At 44.9% G+C, this 20,484-nt stretch overlaps 1 protein-coding gene across 3 annotated transcripts in view; it reads left to right on the top strand.

The window, feature by feature from the left end:
- The first annotated feature begins 1,916 nt into the window (after positions 1-1,916).
- The window catches only part of ankrd44 (ankyrin repeat domain 44), a 32,758-nt gene continuing 14,190 nt past the window's right edge, over positions 1,917-20,484 (top strand). For 2 of the 3 annotated variants that reach the window (XM_061053694.1, XM_061053696.1), the window contains exons 1-8: positions 1,917-2,426; positions 12,762-12,845; positions 14,736-14,814; positions 14,906-14,976; positions 17,406-17,606; positions 18,016-18,103; positions 19,972-20,114; positions 20,213-20,425. In XM_061053694.1, coding sequence (XP_060909677.1) covers positions 2,400-2,426; positions 12,762-12,845; positions 14,736-14,814; positions 14,906-14,976; positions 17,406-17,606; positions 18,016-18,103; positions 19,972-20,114; positions 20,213-20,425 — 906 coding nt within the window. In that variant the 5' untranslated portion in view covers positions 1,917-2,399. The remainder of the gene's footprint in view (positions 2,427-12,761; positions 12,846-14,735; positions 14,815-14,905; positions 14,977-17,405; positions 17,607-18,015; positions 18,104-19,971; positions 20,115-20,212; positions 20,426-20,484) is intronic. The other variant, XM_061053695.1, reaches the window with a different exon arrangement.

Consider the following 20,484-nt stretch of genomic DNA (forward strand, 5'->3'; position numbering starts at 1 on the left):
CTGTTTGAAAAGGTGGAGAAGGGGGGGAATATGTCCTCTTTAAGAGTTTTGTTCTTGTGTGTGAACGACAGCTTTTAACACACATGTGCATGAATATGTGTCTGAAGAGTAGAAATGTTTCTTGCAGTTAAGTTGTGTTAATTTTGCAGTTTTTGTTTTGTTGTGCTTTCTCCTCCTGCTTTCATATCCTACATGTACTTTAAATGTGTGTGCATGTGTTTGTTTGCAGTGTTTATGTTTCTTATATTTTAAACACAAACTGTTGTCATTCATTAGATCATGTCTATCGTAGGATAGCGGGCAAACCACTAAAACCATCTCTCTCAACTATTCACTGACGAGGACGAGGAAGAGAGCGAGGAGGATCCGAGCGGATAACATGGGCGGTTCTAGGCAGGGGCCAACAGGGGCCAGTGCCCCTGTAACACTGAGCTTGGTCCCCCCCTGTGGCCACCCCTCCAAAAGGAAGAGCCCCCCTCAAAACACATACACAGCATTTGACTCAACAACCGGACTCACAATCTAGTATTAAATACTGTTACTGAAACAAATATAAATCATGGTATTTTATTTTGAGGTATTTAATGATGTGCGCTATTATTTGGCGTAATATTTATATATTTTTTAAAGCGATCATCTTTGTCTATTTTTGACCTGGGTTTAATGTTCCCCTCTGACAAAACAACTGGCCCCCGTTTGGCCCCCTCAGTAAAAGTGGTCTAGAACCGCCACTGGCGGATAACTCCCATCTTCTCCTCTGCCAGTTTAAGCCTCTGAGCTCAGGATGGCGCTGTAGAGTCCCTCTGGCAACTTCAAATGTATTTCAGAAGCCTACCTATAATTCTACAATTCTACAATTCATTCATCATATGCTTCCATCCTGTCTGTCAAATAACATCTAAACTTTATATTTCCTCCTCTAAGGAGTAAAATCAGTGCAATCAATCTGATAGTTGTTGGGATATTTCCATCTGTCGGCTGCAGAGCGTTCTGAAACAGTGAAAGCGTTTGGATGTTGTTTTTATCTTCCAGCCTCTGCAGCTTCCTGTCTTTATAACTTTAGGAATGATGTGAATGAAAACAGTGAAGCATGAAAACACGCCGTCTCTGTCTCTGCTGCGTCTGCTTTGTGTTTGTTGAGTCAACATCGGGAGGAAACCCTGGAAACCTGCGTTAATAATCAGCGGGGAGATAACTGAGATTACAAAATGTTTGTTCTGTGAAACATCGCCTGCTGAAGTGACACAAACAGTAAAGTAGGATGATGTGCACTGTAGGCTTTACTTCCTTTTTTTAAAAGCACGTATCGATGTATTTCTGGACACTTAAAACTCACAGCCACATCAAATCTCCCCGATACTTTCCCAACCTCTGGGTGCTCTTGACCACATCTGGGGTCACAGGGAATTCAAATGGGGTCGTCTGAAATTTGTATTTGTTGATCCATAAAAATATATTGAACATTAAAATATATTGAACTCAGGCTACTGAGGGCCAAAGCCAAAACAAGAAACCTTGCAGGCTCTCTGTCTGTCTGTCATCCAGCCTTTCTTCCTCTGTTCACAATAATAACACCAAAGATGTCAAAGGTCACACATTATGCAAAACCCACTTCACCATGTTTCTCTAACTCTAATGTGTCCCTACTCTGTCTACCAACCCCCCAATCATCTCCAACCATGTGAAAAGTTGACTGATATTTTATAGACCAGACAATAAAGCGACTGTAGTTTATACACCTTAGAAATGATCTGCTCAATGTTTCATCACTTTGGGATGCTGCAGCCTTTGGTGTGTTTGTGTCTTTCTTTGTACAGCCAGCAGGTGGCAGCAGCGAGGAGGTTGATGCTGAGGAAGCTTCTCCTCCACTTCTGCATCTGAGAGGAGGAGGAGGAGAAGAAGGAGGAGGAGGAGGAGGAGGAGAGACAGGCACCAACTTCCTGTGTGTCGATCTGCGTTCAGCCGAGTTCAGCCTGGCTGCTGCTGCTGCTCCGGGAGGCTTGTGGCTGTGCACACCGGGCAGGAGGAGGCTTCAGCGGGTGGAGGAGGTAGTGTGTAAGCCGGAGAGACTCCCGGGACCTCCGTGCAGAAGGAACAGCGGAAACAGGAGATATAAATGTGGATTGTTTACACCGCAGGGTCCCGCCGATCCTGCTCCAGAGCGACCGCTTGGGCTCAGCAGACCCGCCGCAGATAGCGTCACCGGAGTGGGGCTGATGTTGGCCGTGGTGCTCGGCCTTCATCCTCTTCATCATCCAGCCTGCTGTTTGTGTGTTTAGCCGGGGGTGAGTCCCGCGGGAGGACCGGAGAGAGGAGCGGGGGAGCGACGCAGCATCGCCCCGTGCATGGTGCAGCGGGGCCGGGGAGCGAGTGGATGAGACGCCGGAGCTGACCCAGAGATGGCTGTTCTCAAACTGGCGGACCAGGTAGACCCTGCTAGCTGCTGTTAGCTTAGCATTAAACAGTCTTCCCCTCGCCTGTTTGATAGAGATGTATTTTTAATATCGCTGCTTTTCTTTGTGTTGCATTAATGGACGTCTGAAAACCATAAATAATACACGTTTCTTCTGCGGAGTGTTGCACATTCATTCATAAAGCTGCACAGACGTGGACCTTTCAGTGCGTACTGATTTTGGCTTTTATGGCTATCATTTTCGGTGTTCCGTAAAAATTAGGACAGCCCACTTCTTCTCTGTTACTTCCTGCTCCGTTTCCTTCCGCAAGCATCCTCACTGCTGCACCGAGCAAGTCCTCAGTCAAGAAGATATAACCCGAGAGACCAATGCAGCTTTGTTATATCTGGAATAAGATGATGTTTCATCATACAGACGATCAGATGATGATGAAAAAAATGATGCAATTTACAACAACATTGATCTATATTCCAATAAAGGGATATTACAGAATATAAAGCGTGCATATTAGCTTTAACTCAAAGTTTCTTTATCTACATTTCCTTCTTTATGTTTTACACAACACCTGTGTTTGCAACATGCCCCTCCTGATTCCAAAATAAATCTGAAAAGCATATTTATCAACTCTTAAGTGGCACCAATTAATCAGAGAAGATCACGTGGCTATCTTAAAATTACTCGAATGTATTAAAAATATAAATTGCAATAAATTCAGACTTTTGCAACGTGATTACTGTGAATGCAAATTTCCCCCATAACCACAATATTGCCCATAATGGGCAACACCAAACAAGTTCTAGATGAAATAAGGTGTCAAATAATTGTATTTGTATTTAACCTTTATTGAACCAGGTTTGTCCCTGTTGAGATTAAGAACCTCTTGTCCGAGGGAGACCTGGTCGAGACAGTCAGCAGTAAAAAAAACCTCAAAGTTACAGACGGAGACAGAAAGAGAGACAAAGTACAAACACTAAACTTTGCATTAAAAGAGAAACATCTATGAGTCAAATCTGTGAGTCAGGAGTTCAAGCAGTCGAGCTGAAAGCATCGATATCCTGTAGAATCTGCTTCCAGGTCTTTCATATTAGATTTTAAAACCTTAAATAGTTTTAAGTCACTCTGCAGAACAGATTCCAGGCTGAGGGAGCAGAATACCCAGAAGCCCTTTTCCCAATTTCTATCAGAGCGTTTGGGACAGAGAGGTCCTGAGAACGCAAAGAATACTGAGCGGTACTTTACTGCGTGATAAAAACACAGAGGTAGAGTGGAAGCAGACCTATGAAGGTGTACCAGTGTATGCATTTACGTGTTGCCAAAGCATGCCATCCTACCCGAGAGTACAGCTCACAATGGCGAGATAATGTTAATGTGACGGTGGCTCTCATGGTTGGGATCCGTCCTCGGACCCCCCGATGTTCTTGAGGAAGTTTCAGGAACTTATTTCCAACATAAGTCTCGTAACACAACAAAAGACGATTTCACTAACCCTAACCCTAACCCTCCATCAGATTCTAGGCTCGTGGTCATAATTTGGTTTCACTTTAAGTTTCCCTGATGTGAAAAAGTTTTAGAATAATTTGATAAAAATCAGTAAATTGTGAAACGGTTCCCATAAAAAGGCTGTCTGTCTTATAATCTTGTGTCCTAAAGATTTTGTGGTTTGCACATTCCATCAGTGATTAATAACATTATTCTAATCCCTGGCACGTCAACCTCATTCCTAAATGATGTAAACAAGTGTGAGAACTAACACGGGGAAATATGTGTGACCACGCACGGGACGGGAGGTCTGTCCTCCAGAGGCGGAGACACAAGTGTTTCTGTGTTTCTCTGCTGAGATTCTGATGATCAGCTGCAGGAGTGATTACAGAGTTATTATGACCCTCACGTGGTTCTTCCTGTCCTCGCATATCTTCCACTTTTATCGAGTCGATCTGCAGGAATCAGAGTCTCAAACATGTCCAGATATTTAACCTGCAGTGTGTCGCTCACATATCTGCGGTGCAGTGCTGCATCTCTCAGGAAGCATCTTTGAAAAGTCGCATATTTTGGATTCAAGTTGTTGACATTTCTGGTACTTTTTAAAAACCATTCAGTCTCTGTTCCTTTCAGGATGAATATTGTTCTAAAGAATTGAAGTTTAGGAAAAATCCCTTCTGATCTTCAGTCTTATTTTGAAACTGAAAGCTGCTGCAAGAGAAAAAGAGAGTTCAGAAATACATAGACAACGTCTCTATTTGTGCAATTTAGACAGTTTGCCGTCAAATTTACTCATAAAAATTGAGAAATGACCCAACACTGAATGCCTGGGACTCTGTTGCCATGATGTCATAAGTGGTGTCAATATTTATTAATTTCTAATAAAAATCATGACGCTGGTAGCCTAGTGGTCAGTGTTAAAAGGCTATAGTCCTCCAAGCGGGCGGCCCGGGTTCGAATAAGGGGATCTCGATCTTTTTCCCAGTGTTGCCAAGGCGATGCCCTCTGTTTGATTGTTTTGAAGGTTCTTAGTCCAAAATCCAAAGATACTCACTTCAGGATAATAAAACGTAAGGAAAGCAGCAAATGCCCAAATAATTAACCGATCATTGCAGCTCTAACTGGTTGTTTGATTCTTAAATATCGAGTAACTTATAATCTCCCCACAGGTCCACAACACCTCTCTGGTTTGACTTAAATGTCACATGATGCACTTCACCATGTTTCTCTAACTCTAACATGTGTCTCTAATCCGTCTACAAATCCCCCAATGATGAGAAAAGTCCATCCTCTCCGTCTTCTGCCTGCTCCACTTTTCAGAAAATGTGTGCTCAAACAGGCCGTTTGGAGATTTTCCCTTCATGACATCACAAAGGGCGGTAACCCCTCCCCCAGGTGGGTGACACTCCCACAGCTAGGTGTTTGTTCTGCCCTCTGAGTCTGCCTTCTCACCGTAAACAATAGGACATGGAGCGAGAAAGACACCCAAGCCCTTCCAGAGAGGGGGCGTGGTCAGACACAGCTCATTTACATTTAAAGGTACAGACACAGAAACAGCCTGTTCTGAGCAGGGCTGAAATAGAGGGGTTTCTAGACATGATCAAATACAGGATCAGAGTGGATTTATAACAAGAAACTTCACACACGCTTTGAGGAACTCTGAGACTTGAGGATATGTGACCTTTAATAAATATCCAGACTCTTCAAGTTTCCGTTTGCTTTTTAACGAGTGTGTTGGTGAGACTCTGTTCAGGATAAAAGGCAACAAGAAGACAGCCTGTATCTGAGGAGACGTGTTACACACAATCGTTTAAGGCTCTGACCCAGCTTTGTTGCTGCAGTCGTATCAGATCTGTCGAGAACTTCAAGGGAGGGAAGAGCTGCATGTTTTTTTTCCTACGTAACTCAGAAGAAGTGAGGGACTTCCTGTTTTTGTCAGACAACATGCTGATGAGACCTGATAGCTGGATGCCTCAGTTCAGCAGACAGCTCGGAAGCTTATAGATTCATTTTCCTTTTTTCTGCTGTCTTTCTTTAAATCATCACGATGTGCAACTCTGTTATTGTAGGATGTTTTTAAACCTGTTATCACATCAGGATCATCAGAGTGAAGTTTTCTCCACTAGAGAGGAAACCTTAAGGACGGCCTTTCACCCTTATTACTTTAAACGACCTTCTTCATTGCAGTTTATCACAGTGAAAGGGTCAGTGATTGTATTTTCTCCACAACAATAGCACACTGCGTCCCATTTTCTCCACTAGAAGCCACACTGCTTTGTATTTTCTCCGAAAGACGAGCAGACTAGAGGGCGCCACATGAGATGATGCTAGGTGATAGAGCCCTGCATTGAGTTTTCTCCACTTGAACAGAACCATGACGAGCACCTTATTGTGTTTTCTCCACAAGAACTACACAGCGTTCCTTTTTTTAAAGTGATTTCTTTGGGATCTTTTTGCCGTTATTGGAGAGGACAGCTGAAGAGAGAGAGGAAATGTTGGGAGGAGAGAGAGTGTAGGGAAACATGCAGCAAAGGACCGGCTCCAAATACTGTTTTCTTCACATCATTTTGTCCATAAGTTTGATCAAGGTCACTCCAGTGAAAGAGAAGTGTGTCAAAAAGACTTTCTGCAGTCTGTAAACATGCTGATTTATGCTCGATGACAACAGGCTACATTTCCCCCCGGTGTTTTTAAGGTTGTTGTGTTCACATATACAAACTAAACGGCAGATTTTGGGGCTGGAAACTTCATCTTTCCACCAAGCAGAGCGCAGAAGAAGCACAGGAAGTAGTTGACTCTTGACTTTGTGCCACAGCACAGCTTTGTGTAAGGAAACGAGTGTGTCGCTTTAGTGGATGTGCACATGCTTCTTATCAGATTTCCTGTGTTATTTCTCCTTTCCCCTTGTTTTTAACATCGGTTTCCTCGATTGTTTCCTGTGAGCGGCAGATGAACAGGTCTCTCCTTATGTAGCATTAAAGACGCATTAAGAGGCAGACTGAGGGGATAAATATCATACAGGAGAGCTTCAGAAGTGTGTCAGTGTCCCTGAGGGGGGAGGGGGGCAGTTAGTTAGAGGCCTGTCACCTTGGGCATCGCAGGAAGTGAAGAGCACAGACTATCTGTATGCGGGGGGACACAAAACAGGACCTACAGCATGTGTGTGTAGGCTTTGTGTGTTTGGAATGAAAACAGAGCTAATCTGATGGAAGATGTTTGTGTAGGATAAGAGTGATATAAGGACGAGTCTGATCTTACTAATGTGGGTTCAGATGATGATGCTCGGACTTTACGGCTTCAAAATGAAATTGTGGAAAAAAAAACACATCTGAGATTGTATGATGAAACCGGGAGCCGTAATGTTTGAGATACTCTTAGAAAGTGTTGTAGTACTCGAAATCGGTCTTGGCCTTAAGACCGGTCTTAAAACCAGTTTTTGAAGGTCTTGGTCTCGGAATGGAAAGCATTTTTACTCTGTCTTGTCTCGGTCTCAGACTGGACAGACTCGCCTCTTTGTAAAAGAACAAATAACTTCAAAATCACTTGTAGTTTGACTTTTTATCCCCCGGTTACGGCCGCAACCTTCCCCGTGTAACGGTCTAAGTGAGTGACGCCCCCTAAACACAAGATGAGGATTTTTCACAGTCTTGGTCTTGGCTTGGTCTCGTCCTGCCTTGGTCTTGGTCTTGACTCTGTCTCGAGGGAGAGGGAGTAGTAGAAAGAATCACTCCCATGATTCCCCGTCAGCCTCAACATCATCTTTTGTTATTGTTTTGATTGAGAGCCCCCTTGTGGTGGATTTTACGTACTGTGTGTTTAAGTTTTTTGTATTTTATTATTTTCACAAATCCAAATGAAACCTCATGAAATTATTCATCAGCCCCAGTAAACTAATTTGTCATTCCTGAGTTTAAGTTGTTGCTGGTTTGCTTCAGAGGAAAGTTCTCATTCATGCTCGCTCTCCTTAAATCTCCACTGCGTACTCGTGCCAGTACCGGCCTCCCCAAGCACCCCCCCCCCCCACTCTGGCGCTCACAGACACAGCACTGTGACGGGGGGAGCGCTGCCAGCTGAGTTTTTGTGTGTAGACTTCTAAGAATGTGTGTGTGTGTGTGTGTGTGTGTGTGTGTGTGTGTGTGTGTGTGTGTGTGTGTGTGTGTGTGTGTGTGTGTGTGTGTGTGTGCATGCATGACTTAGAAAGAAAGGCAGAGCTGAAGAGGACGTTTGCTGCCAACCCTGGCTGTTCCCCTAAAGGCACAGACCCACTGCCCCCCCCCCCCCCCCCCCCCCCCCCCCCCCCCACCACACTGTTCTCTTCAGCTGGGACCTGGTTCTTCTTTCTCTCTTCACTCCTCCCTTGTCCCTGATCAATCTGTAAACACTGATTCATCATCAGTCACTTCTATCAACCTTAAAGACAGGGTCGGTAATTTCCTCCAGATCTACTTTTTAAGATTTTGATTGAAATTGTCTTTAGGTCCTGACAGAAATTAATAACTCGTGTTCTCTGAAAAAGGAAAAACTTTGACCAATGTCTGCCACGAGGTACCAATCTGATGAGCCAATCAGACGCCTCCTTGTGTCCCTGCTCTCTCTCTACCTCTTGCGTGCTCTAGCTCACACTCAAAGAGCGAACACCTGCACGCTCTGATGGATCCTCCTAACCCTCAGAGTGAGACGCTGTGATGATGTGGCGTTACGCCAGAATCACACTCAGATGGTGAAAAAAGCTCTGATGAGGAAGTGTTGTCATTTTGTGAGCTCGTGTGTGTTTGGTTTATAAAAAGCAGAAGTGAAACGCTGCGCTGCGGTTCCTCTCTCTCGTTTCTGAGAAGAAACCAGCGAGTAACAGGAAGTGAAGCGGGAGGCAAACGGAAGTGAAGAGAGGCCTGCAACGATTCATCAGAAACTTAACCCAACCTGGCGCTTAATGTCTGCAGAGACTTTGAGTGCAGCGGGTGACTCTCATCCCCGTTGGTGCTAAAGGATCATAACAACGATTTTTTTAGCATTTTGTCTCAAATTGAATTCAACCTTTGTGAACTTCAAACTTGTTTTTACAATGTTCATGGTCTGGAAACACTAAAATAGGATCTTTTAGTTACTATCAGAGTCTTTTTTTTTTAGTTTGATTTACGGCTGAACTAGGGCTGAGCCACAAAGCGAGTTAATCGATTAATCTGTATGAGTGACGACAATTTAAAGAAGAGATTAAAGAGGAGGTTTGTGACCCTGTATAAACAGCTCTCTCAGAACGCTCCGTTTTGGTGTGTGTTTCTCTTTAAATGCAATGAGCACCCCCCTGAGTTTTCCCCGTAGACATCACTCCTCTGTAGCGAGAATAAAAATGGCGGACCTGCGTTAAAGTTTTGTTCTAGGCTGGGGGAGGAGTCCATGGGTGGTGATACCAGCGGAGGGGAGGGTATTTTTTTTTTTTACCAGAATCCCACTGTGACATCACAAAGAGAGCACATTTGAAACAGAGCATTTTTCTCTGTGTTGTAAGACTTATGCAGACCACAAACAAAGAACTGGATGGGATTATTTCACATTTTGTGGGTCGGTAGACACTCAGGTTACACAAATATATGTTCACAAACACTGTAGAAGTGGATTTTTCAGAATATGTCCCCTCTAAAAGAATGAAAATCTAGATTTCCTCTTTAACTTCCTCCGCCGCTCCCCTTGGGCTCCCGTAGTTCACACCCTCCCTCCTTCTTTACCTCTTACAGAGGCACACATTTCTCCTCCCCTGACTCTGTTTCTGTTCGCCTTGTTTGCATGTTCATAGTTTTTTTCTTCGATCAGACACACCAACATTTCCATCTTGGTCCCCGTAGGTGTGTGTGTGATATCTCTCCCTCCTCCACGTTTTTGTTTGTCTTGTAAATTTTCTGCACGCCTGCATGCAGTGCGAGAGAATGCAAAGCCCCGATGAACGGGTGGAGGTATTTGCGTAGGTGGTTGAAATTTAAAGCACTATTTAATAAAAAGGAAACAACAGACATCTTTCTGGCTGATCAAGCATTCACTATGAACAACATCTGAATCCATCGCCATGGATACATTATTTCATGTAAACAACATTTCACATCACTTCCTGTTGGCTGGAGGTATTCTTTCACACCATGGTGGTTTGATATGGGCTGTATGAGTATCTCTTACTTTGGGTTAAAAATAAGACTGAAGATCTGAAGTGTTTTTAAAGCTGCTATCTGAGATTACATCCTTTAAATAAAAAAATAGAAACGCCGAGAGAGATCAAACATTTTTTTTTCAAAGATTAATTTTTTTTGGCCTTTTTTGCCTTTAATTGAGAGATAGGACAGTGGATAGAGCTGGAAATCAGGGAGCGAGAGAGAGTGGGGAATGACATGCAGGAAAGGAGCCACAGGCAGGACTCGAACCTGGGCCGCCCGCTTTGAGGACTATAGCCTCCATACATGGGACAGAGTACTAACACTAACCGGGATCGAACATTTTGACGACCTCACTTCAATCAACACGACGTTCTGAAGAAGTTTCACTGCAGACACCCGAGCGTCTGTTTCTTTAAATCCTTTAAATAGTGCTGATAGGTGTGTGTGTGTGTGTGTGTGTGTGTGTGTGTGTGTGTGTTTGTGTGTGTGTGTGTGTGTGTGTGTGTGTGTGTGTATGCAGCCTCTATTTACATCATATCTGGGATCTGAGAGAGAAAATATGGGCCTGACCTCCACACATGATGTGTATGTTCTAAAAACATTTCCTCCACGTGGCAGCAAATATTTTCATCCTCCCGACTCGAGTGTGAGACACGAGAAGAGATTTAGAAAGTCACGTTGTTGGTCATTAAAAACTTTTTTGTATACACGGTGTGTAGAAGCTGCAGCCTGCAGGCCGGAGCTTTTGTAAACACGTACACGTACACGTACACGTACACACACACACACACACACACACACACACACACACACACACACACACACACAAACATCCAGGAAGGTCTCCCTCACATTACAGGGCGGCAGTAGCTCAGTCTGTAGGGACCTGGGTTGGGAATCAGAGGGTCGCCATTTCAAGTCTCGGTGCGGACCAAATCTGGAAGTTGCTATGGTAGCTGGAGAGGCACCAGATCACCGCCTGAGCACTGCCGAGGTGCCCCCGAGCAAGGCACCAAACCCCCTCCCCACCCACCACCAGCCCCGTCACCCTGACATCTCCATCAGTGCATGTCCATAGGATCCTGTTTGTATATTTCAGCCTATGTGTGTGTTGCATGATTAACAGAGTGTAAAAACAGAATTTCCCCTCAATAAAGTAAAAATCTCTTAAATCTTTTAATCTCACTGGTTCTTTGAATCCATCATGGTGTCCTTTGGTTAACGCTGTCACCTCACAGCGAGGAGGTTCCTGGTTTGAATCCCCGTCTGACAGGAGCCTCTCTGTGGGGAGTTTGTATGTTCTCCCTGTGCATGTCTTTCTCTCTCCGGGTACTCCGGAGAGAGAAAGACATGCTCGCTAGGTTAACTGGTGACTCTAAATTGTCCGTAGGTGTGAATGTGAGTGTGGCTGGTTATCTGTTTCTATATGTCAGCCCTGTGATTGGCTGGTGACCAGTCCAGGGTCACTCGCCCAATGACAGCTGGGATCAGATTCAGCCTGTGCAACCACCTGCTGGGTCATTCCAGAATTGGTGGACATTTTTTGTCCCACCCATGAAATTTAAAATAATTTGTGCAAAAAATCCCAAAACACACAGTTATTGTGCAAATTGTATGTGTCCTGAGGCAAAATGTACAGATAGCTGTGGTGAAAGTGGTTTTAAAACCCTATTTTAAAAACCAAATATCTCCCAAACACCCCTAAAAGTGGCTGTATTCTCTTATCCCACCCTCTCCATGGCCAGCTTTAATATCAAATGTAACAGTTATAAGTAATAATAGTAATTATGCCTCAAAGTTGTGTCCCACAACATGCATGCAGCCCTGTTACCAAAAGAATTTAAGCAATGCAGAAGAAGAGTAAGAATATGATTCAGCAGAAATAACATCTTTAAGCTATATGCTAACCCCATGGATAGACCAAATTTAAGTGCTTTCTTCTATTTTTCATATTTTGTTGACATTCTCAGCCTGAATTGAGTGTGTCACTGAAACCAACTCAACCCTTTTACTGATTTTATCAGAATAACATCATTTCATTTCATTTTCTTTCTTTTTTCTTTATATATCTTTTGTCCTTTGCCAGCTAGCATAACTAGCACAGTACAGTGAGGGAGGGGTTCAACCTGACCCCACGGACATGTTCCCTGACCTCCACCTCAACCCGGGGTTCACAAAGCTCAGTGGTCCCCTCCTGACTGTGAGAGCCAATGAAAAATTCAATCTGCACAGTGTGGACCAAAAGACTCTTTACAAAAACTGTGTAAAAAACATAAACCAGAAGAACCTGTGCGATCGAGCTGTCTCAGTGTGGACCGACAGACTCGGGGGGGGAGGCAGGCCCCTCAGTGGAGGACCCTGTACAAACCACCTTTAAAAAAAACAAACTGGTGACCTTCAGTGGAGGATTTTACACGGTGCTATTGCTGCTAATGCGTTTTTATCTGTTATTAATCCAGTTATTTTAAACGAATGTCCTTCGGCTAAGGCTTGAGTTCTGTTTCCACAGGACCACCGGGAACATGGAAAAGTTCCTGGAGCTGTGGGGTTATGAGGATATAATGTGTTGTGTGACTGAAAAAGGAGAGCTGAGGTTCAGTAACTGTCTTGGCTGAGTGTTAATGTGAATTTGATTTTGATTGAATTTACAAGTTTGCCTGTTTAGATTTATTATGTAAATAAAGTATTTTCTAAAAATCCCCCAAAAACTTCTTCTTCTCTCCTGCAGCCTCCTCTCATCCAGGCGATCTTCAGCGGAGAGCCTGAAGAGATCCGGATGCTCATTTACAAGTCTGAAGACATCAATGCTCTGGTGAGGAAGCTGAAAACACAAACTTAGTAAAGTGGTGGTGTCAGGTAAGACGCACCAAATGATTTAATTTATCCTGCATTGAAAACAAGAAAAACAACAAACGGAGAGAGCTGCACGGACACATTTAAAAACACTACAAAAATACAAATAAATAGAAAAACGTAAAGTTCATAAGAGTTTTGTTCAAAGTGTTCACATGCTCACTTCAAAAGACACATCTTATTTCAGATTTATTTTTGGGCTCTTTGCCTTTATTTGAGAGGACAGTGGATAGAGCAGGAAATTGGGAGAGAGCGGGGGGGTGACATCATGAAGGAGCCACAGGTCGGACTTGAATCCAGGCCGTCTGCTCAGACGACTAAACCTCCTTACATGGGGCAGGAACTAACCGCTAGGCCATCTGCTCCCCTATATTTTTATGTATTTGTTTCTGTTTCATACATATGTTTCCTCGGGCTGTCAGTCAGTATTAACTAGTTAATCGTGATTAATTAAGGTCTGAAATGAACGCATTCATGTTTTAAAATCTCGATGAATCATGTGCCATTTTATTTTTGTAAACTCAGAATCCATCGACTTACTCACACACACTGCTCCCAGCTTTGCTCATGTATATCTATAAATATCTGTAAGTGTGGATTCCTCTCTGAGTCTGAACAGAGGACGCTGTGAGATCAGCTCAGAGACGACGATCACTGACGGCAGCTGTCAGTGTCAACACACAACCATTGTTCTACTGAGTCAGCACACACACACACACACACACACACACACACACATGGACACACAAGCACGCACGCACACACACACACAAACACACTCGGTGATGTGGTGACTCCTCCTGAAGAGTCATCAGAAATCAGACCCTGGATCCAGAAGAGACTGCAGGCCGGCCCGCCCACATCCTCAGCTCCCTCCTACACACACGTGTTGTGCATCTTTTACACACATGATGTAAATAAACACACACGCTGAACTTTGGCTTCCCTGACTCCTGACCTCCACCTCTCTCCCTCGGGTGCTGACTGCTACAGGAAGTGAAGGCAGAGGAGAAGAAGAGCCACACTGAGCTGGGTCTTTATTTTCTCACAGATGCTGAGTCCAAAGTCGAGCTCTTCTGCTGATCCTCATTTTTAAACTCTCATATCGTGTTAGAATGCTGGATGCTCAAACTAAACGTGGACAAAGTTTCAGATCATGGGGGAAACATATGTCGGGAGTAATCCCTGGATGAGTCTGCAGAGGGCGCTAAACGTCTCATTCTGCAAATCACGCCATAGTTCTCCGATATGAAACCAAGAATTTCAAGAAACAACCGCATCTTGGAAACTATATTATTTCGCAATTTAAAAATAAAACTTGTCAGGCTTTTATTTTCTATTTTTGTACTGTCTTAAGCTGAGAGTACTGCTGTGTGCTTTTATTTTGAAATACAGTAAGGCCCTTCCTGTAGATGGAAGGTTAGGAAGAGGAAGTTAAGCACAGAAACAGGAAGTGGTTAGGGATCCCAAAGTGAGGTCAAACAGCTCAAAGGAACGGTAACAAAGGTCAACGTGTGATGTCATAAGGTCAATGTGTGATGTCATAAGGTGGATATTACTTTGGACTCGTCAGCTGAGCTGTCTGAGAGTTTGTTAAAGTGAAATGAGACATTCAAAGATGCAGCAGTGTCCTTCTTTTACGTCACTGAGACTACAGGGAGACGCTGAGGACCACTATCTACGGGGAGCCTGAAGGGACAAAATAACATGAGATTAACTTAAGACCTTAACTAGTTAATGCTGACAACTCTAGTTGATATTAACCCTAACCTGCTTGGTGCTTTAAGAGTATAAGTTTGGGTTCTCCTCGTCCTCTGGCGCGCTCTAACTGAGTGACTTCCTCCCTCAGGATACAGAGAAGCGCACGCCGCTGCATGCAGCAGCCTTCCTGGGCGATGCAGAGATCACCGAGCTGCTCATCCTCTCTGGTAAGAGATACAAACTTGATCCCTTTTTGTCGATAGTTCTGTGCATCTTGAAGTCATATCTCATCGTTCTCTGCTCGTCTCTTCTCTGCAGGGGCTCGGGTCAACGCCAAAGACAACATGTGGCTCACCCCTCTGCACCGCGCTGTGGCATCACGGAGCGAGGTGAACACAACCGCAACACACACACACACACACACACACACACACATCCATGAATCATTTCCTTTCCTCCAAAAAAACATCTTCAACTCCAATACAGGCGTCAATACAGGACAGATACACAAAAACAACATCAGAAATACATACAGAAACCCCACAACTCAGGGGGAAAACAAAGGAACTTAAACCACACAGGGCGGCTGTGGCTCAGCGGAAGAGAGGGTCTGATATGCTGTACAGTTGGTGAAATATATAACCGCTAAGTTAGGCCACAAATGAAGCTTTTCAATGACAGCACGGAGAAAAGAAGCTCTGGTACGTCTTGTTTTGGTTCGAGGCGCTCTGTAACGACCGCCAGACTCAAACTCAGCAAACAGAGGTCAAAGGTCAGGACAGATAAGGATTTATTGAGCTGTACCAAGCGGCTAAAATGAAGCCGATGCTGAAGTGTAAAATCCTGCAGTTCCTCGAGTGTCCACTAGAGGCTGGCTGCAGAAGCACAGGAAGTCACATACACACCCATTCTAAAAAGCCTGTTTTTACAGCAGAGATTAACATGTTTACAGCCTGGTTCAAAAAATCAAATGGGTCTGATTAGCTCATGTCTCGATCGACACACACTGTACGGGGGGTGAATGTTTTGATTTGATGAAGGATAAGCGGCGCGCCTTCTATACTAGTCGTTCATTCTGATTTGGCCAAAATGCAATATGCGAACATATGTCAGATCCACAGTTTGCAAAAAAATAGCCGGATGTTGTCCTGATTCTGGGGAAACCTACACTCTACATCAGACCAGTCTCCCTCACGTTGTGTTTCCCACAATGCAAAGCGCCATGTCAGACGTGGAAATGACGGAAAGCAGCGTTCATTGTAACAGAGGAAATAATCACAATCAGACCAAACCAGCTGTTTTTTACTTCCTCATTCCAAGACTAGAAACCAGTTTAGCCCGGTCTGGTGTACTGCAGAATAACCACGACTGGATGTCAGGGTACAGACTAGTATCAGACGAGGTGTGCAGTATGCAGTCCATACTATATATATATTGCATTTGATAGCAGTCTGTAGTGGGCGGTTTCTAAAACAGCCAGAGAGAGAAAGACGGTGAGTCCACTACGGCGTGTAACACCCTGCTGACCTCTGTGACCAGCCGCTCTCTCACAGATTCTCACTGAGACACAGCTGTCAAAGAGCTGATCAGCACCTTGTTGTGTTTACCTGACAACACGTTCACTCATCAGTTTGAGCCTCTCCCAGCACACACACACATACACACACACACACACACACACACCGGCCCTGTCTTTAAATTAGTATTCTGTGTAAATCTGGGTCAAACATGTCATCAGACACTTCATCGCTCTGAGTGCCAGAACAGGTCACGCTGCATGGCTGCACACTGCAGGTGTCTACGAACCAGTTTGTGCTGTAGGAATCCTTCAGGTGTGTAAATGTGACTGAATGAAGTTATTAGTCAGTCCATTCTTGTGTGATCTTGTTCTTCCTGTTTTACTTTTTAAGATAGTTTCTGTCCTGCGTTGTTCGGCCTTTTGATTGTTGTGCTTCTTTGGTTCTGTTGTTGAGTTTAATGTGTTTTAAAGGCTCTGTGTCGAAGTTTTGTGTTTCTGTCGTCTCATTATTGAGATTTTGCACGTCTCTTTGTTGTTGTTGTCGACTGTGTTGATTTGTGACGTGTGTTTGTTTCAAAATTGAAAAGTGAAAATTGAAAAGTGAAAAAAAGTGTCTGTAGCTTTAAATGTAAATGAGCTGTATCTGACCACGCCCCTCACTGGAATTTGTACTTCCTACAACTGAAGCACAAATTAAAACTTTCCTTTGAGTTTTTATGAGCTGGAATGTGAAGTGTGCATCCTTTGATCGGGATGTTTAGTAGTTTAAATATTTTCACTTGCGAGGTTACACCCTCATTTGGCCGAAGAGAAAGTCAGGAAAAACAAACATTTCCAAAAAAGAGCGACACAAGAGCTCATTTTTTCTTATTTGCAATTGTTGATTTTGGCGCCCCCTGTGGACAAAGCATGTAATGTGTGAAGTCCACTTTAAATCATTGTAATCCTTAAAAGTCCGCACCTGGATCAGGTTGATCCTATCCAGTTTTTCTTTGAACAACCGGACCCTGGGTGTCTCGGGCTTTCTCGATCCATGTCCTATTGTTTACGGTGAGAAGGCAGACTCAGAGGGCAGAACAAACACCTAGCTGTGGGAGTGTCACCCACCTGGGGGAGGGGCTACTGCCCTTTGTGATGTCATGAAGGGAAAATCTCCAAACGGCCTGTTTGAGCACACATTTTCTGAAAAGTGGAGCAGGCAGAAGACGGAGAGGATGGACTTTTCTCATCATTGGGGGGTTTGTAGACAGACTCAGATATTTGTGTATTCATAAAACTCTCTTTGTCTTTCTTCCTCAGGAGGCGGTGCGAGTTCTGATCCGTCACTCTGCTGACGTGAATGCTCGGGACAAGAACTGGCAGACGCCGCTTCACGTTGCTGCAGCCAATAACGCGCTGCGATGCGCCGAGGTCATCATCCCTCTGCTGAGCAGTGTCAACGTGTCGGACCGCGGCGGACGCACCGCTCTGCATCACGCCGCCCTCAACGGCCACACAGAGGTACTGCAGGGACTCGGTGTTATCAGTTTCCTGCTCTGATGTGTTCTGAACAGGCGGTGATGTAACATCCTTTGTGCGAGGAAACAGGTGGGCGAGTGCAGCTGGATCACTGTTGTTATTAAGTGGGCCGCTCTGTTTGAAACATGGGAATCATTCACAAAAAGGAGTGAATCTAAAATTAACAATGAGAGGCTGCAGAGAGGACGCCGCCTTCTATCTCTGCTCCACACGATCACTCCTGAGCGTTTATGCAACAGAGCAGAGAGACGTGTTTACATCGCCGTTATATAAAGAGACCCGCCCACTCAAACACATGCCGTCCCCACTGCACACTTACAAACACGTAAACACATTAATTTCTCGTAGGTTAACCTCTGACATCTTCTCTCTCTCTTCCTGTGGTCGTCAGATGGTGAACATCCTCCTCGCCAAAGGAGCGAACATCAACGCCTTCGATAAGAAGGATGGCCGAGCGCTGCACTGGGCTGCTTTCATGGGTGAGAAACAAAAGAGAGCGAGAGAGAGTTTGTTAAAGACGCATCACACCCTTTATTTCCTGGAAGTCGTTAACTGCCCGTATGAGTGGAAAAAGAATTAGTCATATCAGGCGGTAAGCTGAAGCTGCGTGGGATTTTTGTTGTGTTTTAAAAGCCTAGAAGACAAAAACAGAACATCACAGAACGGCTGAACAGAAAAGACTTCCAGCATCAAAACACGGGAAATAAAGTGATGTAAAAAAAACTCAAGATGCTTCTGACCTGATGAAAAGATAACTGCTCAGTGAAGACGCCGCTTCACTGCTCCTCCTGGTGGAGAGATTAATGGTTGCAACTAGTTTCCACAAGTGGCGCTCACGGGCGTTACTAGTCCGGCATCGACTACGTCACAGCGGGGGATCTCATAACAGTCCCCAGAGCCAGCATGGTAATGTCAAGGTCCCACCAGGGACATAGGGAAAGTTTTTGATGCCTTCATCTGTATATCAAATGATGAGTTTCATAACCTACATTATGGACCTTTTAGTTTCCACCACAACCAAACCAGCGTTGCCACCTTCAAGGCGCATTAATGCAAGCTCCAGGTCGTGACAATGCCGATACTACCTGCCCTACCACGTGACCCCTCTTTGCCCCCCACAACTCAACCCAGTAGCCTGATGGGCAGCCAGAGCCAGGACATCCCCGGGGTCGTCTAGTAGGACCTCCCTTCACCGGTGTTTCATCCAATTAGTCCCACGACATCTCAGGAAGGCCGGACAGTGAGCTGACCCCCCCTCCTTATTTCTAAGTCTCACTGCCCACAGTGGTGGACTTTATCATTAGTCATAGGTAGGCAATTGCCTTGGGCCCCCAAACTGCAGGGGCCCCATAACATGCCCTCAAAAATTTTGTTTAAAAATGTAATTTAATTTAGATTTTTATGTTGTTAAAAATCCATACCCCAAAAAAAATGTCATCAGAAGAACGGCTCATTCATCTAACTTAATAACCATACCGAAGAAGCTCATTGTTTCAATCTTGATGTTTTTCTCTTGTAGTTCTTGTAGTCTCTGTAATGTTGGCACCAGCAATAGTTGCGCCCCCCCCCCCCCCCCAGTCCCCCTCCGGCTGCACTACATGGACTATTCCATGATGCTCAGTGATTTGGAGGAAATGGTTGACGCAGCAAACACAGGTGACAGAGAAGAAAGCAAAAGAGAGAGAAGATATGAGGAGAAGCTTATCTAGAAAAGGAAGTAGTGGGACCGACCACATGCAGAGCTTCTATATCTAACCTTCTTAACCACAGGGACGCCACAGCCCAAACAGCACCGCATCCTTCAACAGAGCCAGGCGCCGTACATTCAGGCTCCAGGTGCTGACACAGCTGATAATACCTGCCTACCACATGGCCCCCTGAAGACACCCCCCCCCCCCCCCAACCAGAATGCAACTATTGCTGGTGCCAACATGACAAAGAGACTACAAGAAGTACAAGAGAAAAAGATCAAGATTGAAACAACGAGCTTCTTCGGTATGGTTATTAAGTTAGACTGAGACAGCATTTCCAGCATTGGAGACCGCCATCGATGGGGCTCCAGCGCCCCCTGCAGGAACAGACGGGTGATTGCTCAGTTGGTAGAGTCGTAGCCTCTCAACCAGAAGGTCGAGGGTTCGATCCCCAGCTGAGCAACATGTCCGATGTGTCCTTGGGCAAGACACTTAACCCCGCATTGCTCCCGCTGCTTTGGTGGCGGTGTATGAATTGATTAGTGTTGTACTTACTCTCTGATGTACGTCGCTTTGGATAAAAGCGTCTGCTAAGTGAATTGTAACATTGACAACACTCAGGCTTCGTCCTTAAATCCCTTTTTTTTGCCTTGTAGGTCATTTGGATGTGGTGTGTCTGCTGGTGAGTCAGGGGGCTGAGATCAGCTGTAAGGACAAACGGGGGTACACTCCCCTCCACACGGCGGCGTCCAGCGGACAGATCGCTGTGGTCAAACACCTGCTGAACCTGGCCGTGGAGGTCAGGACGCACACAAAGACACACAAAAGCTCTAACAGCTCCCACACGCGCCTTTCTTCGGCCGTAACGAAAGATCTTTGTTTGACTTTTTCCAACAGATCGATGAGTCCAACGGGTTTGGGAACACGGCGCTCCACTTGGCTTGCTTTAATGGTCAGGATGCTGTAGTCAGTGAGTTGATCGATTATGGCGCCAACGTCAGCCAGGCCAACAACAAGGGCTTCACCCCTCTGCACTTTGCTGCAGCGTCCACACACGGAGCGCTGTGTTTGGAGTTTCTGGTCAATAACGGGGCTGACGTCAACGTGCAGGTACGCCGACACAGAGCTGCTCGCTCTGCTTACAGGGACGACGTGAAGACCTTATTCTT

This window comes from Labrus mixtus, chromosome 13 (genome assembly GCF_963584025.1).
Source record: "Labrus mixtus chromosome 13, fLabMix1.1, whole genome shotgun sequence".
Taxonomy (NCBI): domain Eukaryota; kingdom Metazoa; phylum Chordata; class Actinopteri; order Labriformes; family Labridae; genus Labrus; species Labrus mixtus.